The sequence below is a fragment of the Pteropus vampyrus genome, unplaced genomic scaffold (genome assembly GCF_000151845.1).
Source record: "Pteropus vampyrus isolate Shadow unplaced genomic scaffold, Pvam_2.0 Scaffold133, whole genome shotgun sequence".
Taxonomy (NCBI): domain Eukaryota; kingdom Metazoa; phylum Chordata; class Mammalia; order Chiroptera; family Pteropodidae; genus Pteropus; species Pteropus vampyrus.
Genome location: NW_011888914.1, coordinates 3,150,237 through 3,163,340, shown reverse-complemented (window position 1 = coordinate 3,163,340; position 13,104 = coordinate 3,150,237). Strand labels below are relative to the sequence as shown.

The window sequence follows — 13,104 nt, the reverse complement described above, 5'->3', positions numbered from 1 at the left end:
AACATTGGAGTGCAGATATCTCTTTGAGATCCTGCTTTCATTTCCTTTGAATATATACCCAGAACTGGGATTGCTGGATCATATGGTAGTTCTGTTTTTAATTTTTTCTTTTCCATAGTAGTTGTACCAGTTTACATTCCCAACAGTAGTGTACAAGTGTTCCCTTTTCTCTATACCCTCGTTATCTTGACATCTCATCTTTTTCATGATTACTGTTGTAATACATGTGAGGTAATATCTCATGGTTTTGATTTATATTTCCCTGACCTTTTCATTTACCTGATGGCCATTTGTTTGCCTTTGGAAAAATGTCTGTTCAGTTCCTTTGCCCATTTTTCAATCAGATTTTTTTTTGTTTTGTTCTGTTTTTGCTGTTGAGTTGTGTGAGTTCATTATAAATTTTGGATGTTAAACTCCTTATCAGGTATATAATTTGCAAATATTTTCTCCCATTCTGTAGGTTGCCTTTTCACTTTGTTGGTGGTTGCCTTTGCTGTGAAGAAGATTTTTTAATTTGATGTAGCCTCACTTATTTATTTTTGCTTTTGTTGTCTTTGCTTTTTGTGTTCAAATCAGGAAATCATTGCTAAGACCAGTGTCCAAGAGCTTACCTCCTGTGTTTTTTTTCCTAGGAGTTTTATGGTTTCAGGTCTTTTATTTAAGTCTTTAATCCATTTTGAGTTGATTTTTGTGCATGATGTAAGATAGGGGTCCAGTTTTTCATGTGGCTGCCATTTCTTGAAGAAACTATTCTTTCCCTGTTGTATATTCTTGGCTCCTTTGTCATAAATTTGTTGTCCATATGTGTGTGGGTTTTTTTCTGGGCTCTCTGTTTTGTCCTAATGATCTACATATCTGCTTTTATACCAATACATATAGTTTTGATTACTATAGCTTTCTGTTATAGTTTGAAATCAGAAATTGTGATACCTCCAGCTTTGATCTTCCATCTGGGGTTGCTTTAGATATTTGCAATCTTTGTGGTTGCATACAGATTTTAGGATTGTTTGTTGTAATCTGTGAAAAATGACATTGGAATTTTGATAGTATCACATTGAATCTGGAAATACATATTTTAATGTAAGGGTTTTTTGTTTGTTTATTTTAGATAGTCCTTCCAAATCCTGTGTACCATCCAGAAATTGTTTGGATTTATATGAAGAAATTCTTACTGAAGAAGGAACTGCAAAGGAGGCAACATATAATGATGTATGGGTTGCCAGATATATTAAAGACAGTTGTTTTACTCTGTTGCAGCTCCCGAAGTGCAGACATCCGTTTACTATTAAATAAACATTCTGTGTTTAGAAAGTAGCTCTCAGACAAAAAGAATACTTATGTCAGTTTCTGCCATCAGATCTGCTTTTTAAAACAATATTTCCTGAATGCTTTTGTAAATTTAGTTATAATTTTGCTTGATTAAATTTAAGTGTCTAAATTTATAAAACCTCAACAGGTAATCCGTGTGGTATAAAATTTTATCTTTTCATGATTTATATTAAGTTATGAAATATCCCAAGACTTAAGTCAGGTAAATTTCTTTCTACCTTGTTTGAGTATTAAGGTTTGGAGATTGAATGTGAAACTAAAAATATATATTATTGGTAGAACCAACTTCAAACACCAGTGATCTTACTGAATACTTGTTAGCAGAAATAGACCTCATCTCCCCTTTTTAGTAGATTGAGTTGCAAAATTTAAATACTTTGAAATATTATGTAAGCTAAGAAAATAATTTAGAATGATACTTAATCTTTTTATATCTTACAGTTACAAGTAAAATATGGAAAATGTCAGCTACAAATGAAAGAGCTGATGAAAAAATTTAAAGAAATACAGACACAGGTACCATTGTAATGAGCATATTATTTTTGTCTTATTAACTTTTAAAATAAAAATTTAATAAAAATTTTGTTAGGAATTAAAATGCTAAAGTGTTGGTAGTTTATAAGCAAATCTGACAAAACATGCATAATTTACTATAAAATTGATATAGGAAAGCTGCTGGCTTTGTCAAATGACATTGACATAGAAGATCTGTTAGACTAGTTAAGAGTTAAATAATAGAAAGTTCATAGAGATATTCGGTGGTTTGAAAGAGAATGGTTTGATGAGCAAAGATTTAGGGTGATTGTTGGGGGAAAATTGTGATGCCTTCAGAATTAGTGCCAGTTACTTTTGTTGTGGTCATGCTGCAAAAATCAAGAATGTCATGTCTTGTTCAGATTTTTACTTTTTGGTAAAATTGTTTCTCTTTCTTTTCTTTTTTGCCCAAAGAACCAGTCAGTCGTAGATTTTTTTCTTTGTTCACCTGAGAATTAGTACATTGTTGCATGTTACAGCTAAGTTGTTAAATATAACAAAATTTTGATAATTTGTATTTTCAGTTTTCAAGATAATGACTCAGGGAGAACTGTTTTCTTCTTATTTGTGTCTTTTTCATTTTGATCCCTGTTTTGAGTAGTTTCGCTTTAAATGGCCTTTCCCTGGTGCCAGTTACTTTTGAAGCTCGGCTTCCCTATCTGTACAATGAGCATAATAGTATTTCTCATAATACTTTCTTGAGAATTATATAAGACCAAATATGTAATGCCTGGTATGTATTTAGCACTCAGTAATCATTAGCTATTATAAATAGTAGTTTAATAATACTGTAGGTATGTAATTTATTAAATATATTTCATGACGTTTAGAATTTCAGCTTAAAAAATGAAAACCAGTCTCTTAAGAAGAATATTTCAGCACTTATCAAAACTGCCAGAATGGAAATAAACCGCAAGGATGAAGAAATAAGTAATCTTCACCAAAGGTATAAATGAGGAGTATGGATCTGTTTATAAATTATGTGGGTTTTGATATGTGGAATATTTTTAGCTTTTGAGTGGAAAAATATGAAAATCATGCATTATTAAATATGTCAGGTTTTACTATGAGTACATGACTAATGGTATATTATCATAATGATATATATATGATTATTAAATAGAATATTGCTACATACTACCCTGAATATATTTAGTTTTTTAATACACTGGGATCTTACTCTGGTACTCTGCTGGTGTGTATGTTATGGGTTCTTCTAGGCCCCCAGCAAATTACTGAAATATCAAGAGTGCCTCTCTCCTTGGCTTGTAGATGGTTGCCTTCTTCCTCTGTCTCTTTATATTGTCTTTCTTCTGTACATATCTTCGTCCAAATTTCCTTTTTTACAAGGACACTAGTCATACTGGATTAACCCCAGTGACTTCATTTTAACTCAATTACCTCTGTAAAGACCGTGTCTCTAAATAAGGTCATATTTTGAAGTACTAGGGGTTAGGACTTCAACAAATGAATTTTTGGGGGATGCAGTTCATTCAAACAAGATCAATATAAGGTCTACAATTTGCCTTAGGTTATATATCTCTTGTGTCCTCTTTTGTTTTATAAAAATCTCCCCCTTATTCCCGAGTCTTTTAAGTTTTGATATTCTCCACATTTAGTACTGATTAGGAACAGATTTATGGAAATTCAGGAAGTTATAGAAGCTCGGGAAGATGGACTTATGAAACGCTATAATGAGCTATATACATTTCATTTGTAGGAAAACTGCTAGTTTACTGGAACACTAATGTAAAACTTTAAGACTTAGGCATTTTTTAAAAAGCAGTAAATACTTACCATTCATTTAGGAGAGAATCACAACTCTATTACATGTGAAACAGAAAACTAGGATAGAGAACTACATAGAATTCTATTCTGATTGTCTCTGTTGCCCTGCAGAGTTTCACTTTACCTTCTGATTTCATTTGGGCTAGAGTGAGTGAGGGCAAGAAAATAATGTCACTTGTTCTAAAAGAACTGAATTTGCAGTTAGCTTGGGAGTTCTCCTCCTGTCTTGAAGGAAGTCTAAAAGACATTGGCAAGTGCTGGGGTAGAACTGAGAGGTCCTCCAGATTTTGTTTGAGAAAAGAGATGAAAGCTGGCCTATTTAGGGGGAAGCTGGTAAATCTTTACCACTCATGCCTTTATGCAAAGTAAAATTAGTTTTTCCAGTATGTGGGCCCCCCCAATTTTTAAGTATATCACACGTGATTAAAATTTGGATTATTAGTCTACACCCATGCCACCCCGAACATGCCCGATCCTGTCTGATCTCGGACGCTAAGCAGAGTCAGGCCTGGTTAGCACTTGGATGGGAGACCACCTAGGAATACCAGATGTTATAGGTGTAAAAAAATAAAATTTGGATTATTAAGAAGCAATAACTTTGGTATTTTGTTGTTAATTTCTTTTTCTTAATAGATTGTCTGAGTTTCCACATTTTCGAAATAATCATAAAATTGCAAGGACATCAGATATAGTTAAAACAAAAGATCTTAAATCCAGATCTCCCCATTTGAATGATTGTGCAAAGACTGATCACAGAGCGAAAAGTGATGTTTCTAAAGATGTACATCATAGCCCTTCACTGCCAAACCTCGAAAAGGAAGTAAAATCACATTCAGAAAAAAAGATCTCTTCACATTTGCCTGCATCTGTTGAAAAACACTGCACCAATGGCATTTGGTCACGTTCGCATTATCAGGTTGGTGAGGGTAGCTCGAATGAGGATAATAGAAGAGGGAAAAAAGACTCTGGATATAGTCAATATAATAGAGGAACTGATAGAATACGAAAAGACTTAAACAGTAGCTGTGGTGATGGTGAACTGAGGAACATAGAGGCTAGTCAAAGGCCACAAGGACGTCCTGAGAAATACGGTAAAGGTGAAGCAAAGACTGAAAGCAAAAATTCAAAGTTTAAAAGTAACACAGATTTGGATTATAAAAATGAACGCATTCGCTCTTTTTGGGAGAAAGAGACTTTTAGAGAGAGGTCACACACTCGAGTAGAATTTCAAAGTGACAGAAAACTAGAAAGGCAAAATGAGAGATCACAAAGTATAAATAGAAAAGAACTAAAATCACAAGAAAAAGAAGAAAGAAAAGTTGATCAGAAACCTAAATCAGTAGTAAAAGACCAAGATCATTGGAGAAGATGTGAACGAGCATCTCTTCCTCATTCTAAGAATGAAATAACAAAATCTCATACTTCAAGTAAACACCATCCAGAAGAGAGAAGAGGAAGAGAAGACTGTAAAAGAGACAGGGGTATAAGTAATCATAGTTTTCAAGGAGGATGTTCATCCTCTCTTTCAACCAGCAGAACTCAAAAATACATTGACTCCAAAGAAGTTGATGCTTTGCATCAACGGGAAAATACACCTTTAGAAGCAGAAAGGCATAGAACTGAAGATAAGAGGAAAAGAGAACGAGAAAGCAAAGAAGAAAACAGGTATATGAGACATGAAAAAAGAACACCTACAGAACATTTGCAGAAGACTAACAGAGAAACTAAGCAAATCACCACTAATTTAAAGAGACAGAATGAGTCAAAAAATGATAAAGGCGAAGTCTCCAGTAATGATGTTTCTGAAGGTGCAGATAATAAAGACCTTGCAATTAAAGCTGAAAATGGTCCAAATGAAACAAAAAACAAAGACTTAAAGTTGAGTTTTATGGAAAAATTGAACTTAACTCTTTCTCCTGCTAAAAAGCAGCCTGTTTCTCAGGATAATCAGCATAAAATAACCAGTGCTCCCAAATCCAGTGGCATATGTGACTTGGAGTGCTTGGTGCAGGATAAAACAGTGACATGTGTTCCTTCTGTGAGTAAACACATCACAGAGGATACCAAATCAAAGTTATTAGAACCAAAGGATTCTCTTGCAACAGCAGCACCTGAACCTGCCAGGGCCAGTATTCCAGAAAAGAAACTGGAAGAAGAAAATAGTTTATTAGTTAAATCTATTGATAATACTGTTCATTATGACATGCCCATTTGTGGTACAGAGACTTCCTCAGCACCCATAGAAATGGAAAAAACAGAATCTTTGTTTCCATCAACAGAAATGGAGCAAAACATTAATGGTGCAAGGACAGCAGTTCCTGTGGTAATGGACATAATACAAACAAATGTTTCTCAGAACTTTGGCTTGGAATTGGATACCAAAAGAAGTGATGGTTTAAATTCTTGTATTTCTGAAGATAGGGAAACAAAGGAATCTTTTTCAACAGAAGTGGTCAAATCCAATGAAAGCATTTTGCAGCCTTCAGTTGAAGAAGCTGGCATTTTGCCAGAAGATGGTAATCCAAAATTTGAGCCTTCACTTGTAGATACACCACTGGTTGAGAGTAAGTCTTGTCATTTGGAGCCTTGCTTATCTAAAGAAACTGTAGAATCTTCACTTCAGCCGACTGAGTTAATGGACCACAGAATGGAAATTGGTGAAACAAATTCAGTATATCATGATGAGAACTCGGTTCTAAGCATCGACCTTAATCACCTGAGACCTATTCCAGAAATCATCAGTCCTCTGAATAGTCCCGTGAGACCTGTAGCAAAAGTTCTTAGACTAGAAAGCCCATCTCAAGTTTCATTATATAACAGTCATAAAGGTAATAGTTTATATTATCTTTTGTAATTTTCTTTTTTGTGAGACTATAAAATATATAAGCAAGATGAAAGTGTGTTTTTTTTTTTTTTTGATAACATTCAGACTCCCACGGTTAACTAGAAGTGTACATTCAGCCTTTAGTCTAAATTTAGGTAATTCTTATTTAACAAAAAAAGGGAGTGGTAGTACAGGTTATTTCAAAATACTTGCTTTCAGATATATTTTTGTTGTTCAAAAGCCATCATCAGATGGCATAGAGTAGGTGATGCTGCTAACCTGAAGTAAAGATACCTAAACGGTTGATGTTATCCAGAAGACCAAACTCTACATTATCACTGTTGTCAGACACCTCCTGAGAACAGTAAAGACCAATGACATGAATAGTATTAGATATTAACATTCTGCTTTTTAAAAAGTATAAAAGTAATGGAATGCCTCAATATTTCATTTCTTGTTATATTTAGTCATTAGAAATGACATTAGAAATGTCAAATGACTGACTCATTGATCACGTGCTAATATATTTTTCTCTTCCACAGATGTGTTTCTACCAAATTCAGCTCATTTTACCTCCAAGATTCAGTCTGATCTTAACAAGGAAAATCAAAAGCCAATTTGCAAAACTGACAAATTTACGGAATCAGATTCCCATAAGAATTCATCTTTAGATGAATTGGAAGAAGGAGAAATTATAAGTGACAGTGAAAACTCTAAATCACAAAAAAGTTTTGAAAAAAGTGCCAAACCAAGAACTTCTGCTGAAGTGCAGATCACAAAGCCTAGCCCAGGAAGTAGGAAAAGTACTGTGCATTTAGATAAAGACAATAGGAAGACATCTTCTATAAAAATGCAGCAGACCAAAAGGAAATGGAATAAAAAACAAAGTGAATCTAGCAGATCTTCAGAAACAGAAAAGAAAGATAAGACAATGAGCACCTCAAGTCTGGAAAAAATAGTTCCAATTATTGCTGTACCATCTTCCGTACGAGAGGTTATGCACATGTTACGAATGATAAGAAAGCATGTAAGGAAAAATTATATGAAATTCAAGGTAAAATTTCCTTTAAAACAATTTCATAGAATTATTGAGTCAGCAATTTTGAGTTTTACATCACTAATTAAACACCTTGATTTATCTAAAATCTCTAAGTCAGTGACTACATTACAGAAGAATCTCTGTGATGTCATAGAATCCAAACTTAAGCAAGTTAAAAAGAATGGAATAGTGGATCGTTTATTTGAACAGCAACTACCAGATATGAAAAAAAAAACATGGAAATTTGTAGAGGAACAACTTGATTATTTGTTTGCAAAGCTTAAGAAAACCTTAATAAAGTTTTGTGAGTTCACAAACTTTGGCAGTGACAGTGATGAAGGAAAACTTGAAAAGATAAATAAAGGGAAAAAACCTTCAAATTGTCACAAGGGGAATGTGAACAATTCCAGCAAAGAAATGCTGAAAGAGAAATCCCTCAAATCAGAAGATTCTATTTACAATAAGTCCTCACTGGGATTTAAAAAATCTGAGGAAAAACGTCAAGACCAAAATAACTCCAGTATTAACACAGTAAAGCATGACATTAAAAATTCTAACACTTGCCTTGGTAATATTAAGAACTCTCAATCTGAAGAGCACTCCTTGGATCTAAACTGTCCAAGTACCCCAAAGCCAGGAAAAATGGAAGGTAGCGCCAGCGAGGATGCCCAGACATCCCAGAATGCAGCTATGAAGCCAGAACGCTGTTTCGAGATTCTTACTGAACAGCAAGCATCTAGCCTTACTTTTAATTTAGTGAGTGATGCACAGATGGGTGAAATATTTAAAAGTTTGTTGCAAGGTTCTGATCTTTTGGACAACAGTGTTAACTGTCATGAAAAAAGTGAATGGGAGTTAAAGACTCCAGAGAAACAGCTGCTAGAGAGTCTTAAGTGTGAATCTATACCAGCTTGCACAACGGAAGAGCTAGTTTCAGGGGTAGTTTCTCCGTGTCCCAAGATGATTAGTGATGATAATTGGTCATTATCATCTGAGAAAGGTCCATCTTTGTCTTCAGGGCTTTCATTGCCAGTTCATCCTGATGTGTTGGATGAAAGTTGTATGTTTGAAGTGTCTACTAACATAGCTTTAAATAAAGATAATGTATGTAATTCAGAAAAGAGCAAGCCCTGTATTTCTTCCATACTTCTTGAGGACCTAGCAGTGTCTTTAACAGTACCATCACCTCTGAAGTCAGATGGTCATCTAAGTTTCTTAAAGCCTGAAGTTTTGTCTAGTGCAACTCCTGAAGAAGTTATTAGTGCCCATTTTAGTGAAGATGCCTTACTTGAGGAAGAGGATGCATCTGAACAAGACATTCATTTAGCTCTGGAGTCTGATAATTCAAGCAGTAAATCCAGTTGTTCATCATGGACAAGCCGGTCTGTTACTCCAGGATTTCAGTACCACCCTAATCTACCCATGCATGCTGTCATAATGGAAAAGTCCAATGATCATTTCATTGTGAAAATACGGCATGCAGCACCATCTACCACCACTAGTCTCATACAGAACATGGAGGCTGGTGAGTCATTGACATCTTTGCCCATAGTGGCAAAGGAAGCTGATGAAGCAGAAGAGAAGAAATATGTTTTATGTCAGAACACGGTTCTTAAATCTGTGGAGGAATTGAAACATTCCAATGAAAATGTTGACAGCAGTAAATCACCTCATGAAGAACAGGACTGTATGATGCAAACACAGGTTCCTGATATATATGAATTTCTTAAAGATGCGTCAGGTAAAGTGGGTCATAGTAGTGAAGTGGCTGATCAGTGCTTCAAATTGCATCAAGTATGGGAACCAAAAGTGCCTGAAAGCATTGAAGGATTGCCTCCAATGGAAGAAATTCCACATTCTGTAGAAAGTCATCTTCCAAATGCATATGTAGATCTCACAAAAGATCCAGTCACTGAAACCAAAAACTTGGAATTCATAGAAGTAGCAGTTTTAAATATTGATCAGTTGGGATGTTCTAGAAGCAATTTGGAACAAAATGCTCAAATATTAGACAGTGTGCAGCCTGATACTGTAGATGCTTTTATTGATTTGACACAAGACCTTTCAAGTGAGAGTAAAAATGAAGATAACTGTCCTGCTTTAGCTGTTGAACACTTGGGGTGTCCAGTGTTATATGTAGCTGAAGATAACTGTAAGGAAGAACAGGTGCAAGTGTCAAACAAGCCTTTGGAATGCATTGTGGAGGAAGCTTGTATTGATTTGACCTCAGAATCTCCAAGTTCATGTGAAATAAAAAAGGAAGATTTAAAATCGGAGCTGGCATCAAATTCTGACAGTTTAGAGTTGCCTGAGGCTTTGGATAGTGCTCACAAAAAGAGAAAAAACCTTTCTGATCTAAATCATTCTCAGAAAAAACAGAGAAAGGAAACAGACTTAAACAGTAAGGAAAAGACCAAGAAAATCACCCCAAATTCTGGTGAGAATGGTGAAGCTTACCGAAAGAAAGCCAGTAAGAAAAAGGTCTCTTCAGTGACTAAAGATCCCTCATCATTAAAGGCAAGTCCGAGGATTAAGGACCCATCAGCAGCAGCTGGCACTTCTCCTATAAGCCTTTCTGCAAAGAATGTTATTAAAAAGAAGGGAGAAATTATAGTTTCATGGACAAGGTAAGGATCTTGTGAGACCTTTAAAGCACGAGGAAATGTTGAGAGGCTAGTAATCTCTTCTGTCATGTCATAGTTTTATCCCACCCTAAAATAAGGAAAGTAGCCAAAGTTGGTAGAAGTTACATTCTAGGGTGCAGTCTAGCTGTATTGTAGAACAATCTAGAGCAGTGGCTCTTAAGCAGGGATATGCATTAGCACTGTGGATAAAACTTTTCATTGTATTTTAACTTCACTTTTTTAATTAAAAAGAATTCTTTCATTTGTAAAGAACTGGTGTAAGCACATTTTAGAAAATCAGAATGACAGGTGGTGAAATAGGGCAAAAAATGTTTTTATGATTTGAGTTTTCCCCTAAATTAAGTTTTAAAAAAATTTAATAAACAAGTTGTACTTTTGACTTTTATGTGAACTTTTTAAGAAATCAGATTTAAAGATCCCGTTTCAGACGTAAAAGTAACCATAGTTATGAGCCATTAGACTAGAGGTTCATGATCTGCAGACTTACCTGAGGTTTAATGAGGGAAGCTGAATTTTGTGGAAATTGGTGATCAGTTTTGTTTAATACCACAGTCCTCTATGCCTTCATTTCAGGTAACTTAACAGATGGCATAATAAAATCTCAGAGTTTGTCATAACACACATTGGTTCTGACCATGTAGAAAAAGCAAAGGCCTGGGAATTAAAAGATTTGGATTCTGTTTTACTTTTTTTTTTTTGCTTATTCTGATCATGTTTGGGCCCTAATTTTTAAAGTATTGGGCACATTAATGGTAGAATTTTAAAAAATCTTTAATTTTGTCATGAGAATAATAAAGTATATTTTAGAAAATCTTGGAAATATGAGCTCAAAGATAATGTTATTCTTCATGCATAACCATTGTCCATGTTTTTGGTATACAGACTTTTTCTTCTAAGGATTTTAATAAAAATATCACCTCCTACTGGTGGAGAACAAGGCAGTGGAATTTTTGTTAACTTTCTACTCTAATCTACAAAAGCTAAATAACTTTTTTCCCCTTTAGAAATGATGACCGAGAAATTTTACTGGAGTGTCAGAAAAGAGGGCCATCAATGAAAACATTTTCTTATTTAGCTGCCAAGTTGAATAAAAATCCATCTCAGGTAACTATCCAATTTTAATATCTCTATAGTTTCTCAGATGTTACTACTATAAATACTTAGATTTCATTTTTAATATGTTTAAAATAAGTAGATTTTTATTAGCCACCTTCTTTAAAAGTATGGCTTTTCATGTAGGACTGCTAGAAACTTGCTGATTGTGGAAGGACAATCTTAATTTTTCTCCTGTTGTCTTACTATTTACTTATTTGATTTCAAGCGATTGCGTGATGTTTGCTTGTTTAAGAAAGTGTAATATTTAAGATTTAAACTAGCAATCACCTTTAGTATGAAGTTGTTTCATTTTTTCATACATCTTTATTGACAGTAACTTTCTCTAGATGTTTTGTGAAAATATCAAAGAGTAAAAAAAAAAAGCTATTGAAATATTTATAATTAACACTCATTTTTACCTTTTCAGGTCTCAGAAAGATTCCAGCAGCTATTGAAGCTCTTTGAAAAGTCAAAATGCAGGTAGTTAATGGTTACACTACAGGAGACTAGTAAATGTTGACACTGTAACTGTGCAGTTAATGGCCTGTTAGTCATTGAAGATGTGAGTAGTGGGTGAGAAACATCCAGTTGAGTTCCTGCTTCAGTCACAGGTTGGAGAATGATTGCTCGTGCAGGCTTCTCAGGTCACCTCATCTACAGGACGTGCTCAGAGTGAAGCCTGCCTGCTACAGTTCAGATCAGCATGGCATTTCTCCTCAGCCTTCTGATTGCTGATGAGTCTAAGGTGGGGGGAAATCCACTTGATGATTTATACAGAATTGTTTTATATATGAAAAAGAAAACGTTCTTGAATAGCAGTATGTTTCACAGGCAGTGAAGTCCGTGCAGTCATTGTAATTTTATATTTTCACATTAAATTTAAATTCTTTTCTCATTTTTAATTAGGAATGCAAAAATACTTTAAAATAGAAAACATACATTCAAAAACATGAAATCCATTGTCATCTGAATAAATGACAATTTACCATGTTAATTTATTAATAATGGTCACAGACATGTTTCCTGAGTTTCTTTAAGCCATTTTTGTGCAGATTTATTAAGGCAGTGTTTATCAGCAGGATTTTTCTGTAAGACCTGAACCAGTTGCTTAAATATTTTGGACTTTACATAAGAAAAATTATAAAGATATTTAAGATAATCATTATTTTTCAGTTGATTTGTAGCTATACTTATTTAAATATAAACATTCATTTTTAAATTAAGTTCTAATTAAATTAAATATGGCCATAGACCTCAGTGTGAAGGATTCTCAATATATTTGAGTTATAAATCTGTTTCTAGATCCAAAGATAGTAAATTGCTATCTTTAGAAACTTAAAATCAGTATCCTCTCAAAGTAATGAGTTTGCTAATGAGATCTTCAGAAGATATTTAATAGTTTACTGTGAAGATAAAATTATAATGGGGAATTTGAAGGAAAAGCTTATCCTAAAGAACTTTAAAAAAATAATTTTAAAGACAAAAATGACCTTATTTTTCAGATTTACTGGGCTTTAAAATTTTCACTGCCTTTAAGAAATTAAACTGAGTTTTTTGTTTTACCTGAATGTTATCTTAAAATATGACTTCCATTCTCTTGTGAAGATAATTTACATTCATGGAAGAATTAACTTGCATCTGGAAGTGATGCTTATTAGTTTGGAATTTCCAGATTTCATTATAATTCTAAAATCTTTTATTGGATTTGATACTTGAGATTCGCTTTCATGGTAGCACGATTAATAGGTTATTTCATTCCTGGATTGTCTCTTAACTGATTTTTTCTCCCAAGTAGTATAGTCTCATTAAATTCTTTTCAGAATTAGAATATAATGATAAAGTTACCAAAC

At 34.0% G+C, this 13,104-nt stretch overlaps 1 protein-coding gene across 7 annotated transcripts in view; it reads left to right on the top strand.

The window, feature by feature from the left end:
• The window catches only part of CASP8AP2 (caspase 8 associated protein 2), a 31,745-nt gene that overhangs the window by 16,863 nt on the left and 1,778 nt on the right, over positions 1-13,104 (top strand). For 4 of the 7 annotated variants that reach the window (XM_023534810.1, XM_023534809.1, XM_023534811.1 and 1 more), the window contains 8 exons: positions 1,109-1,209; positions 1,771-1,845; positions 2,694-2,809; positions 4,285-6,479; positions 7,018-10,141; positions 11,164-11,263; positions 11,682-11,734; positions 11,860-11,999. In XM_023534810.1, the coding sequence (XP_023390578.1) occupies positions 1,109-1,209; positions 1,771-1,845; positions 2,694-2,809; positions 4,285-6,479; positions 7,018-10,141; positions 11,164-11,263; positions 11,682-11,734; positions 11,860-11,989 (5,894 nt within the window). In that variant the 3' untranslated portion in view covers positions 11,990-11,999. Of the gene's footprint in view, positions 1-1,108; positions 1,210-1,770; positions 1,846-2,693; positions 2,810-4,284; positions 6,480-7,017; positions 10,142-11,163; positions 11,264-11,681; positions 12,000-13,104 lie in introns of those variants that run through there. The other 3 variants (XM_023534812.1, XM_023534814.1, XM_023534813.1) reach the window with 3 other exon arrangements.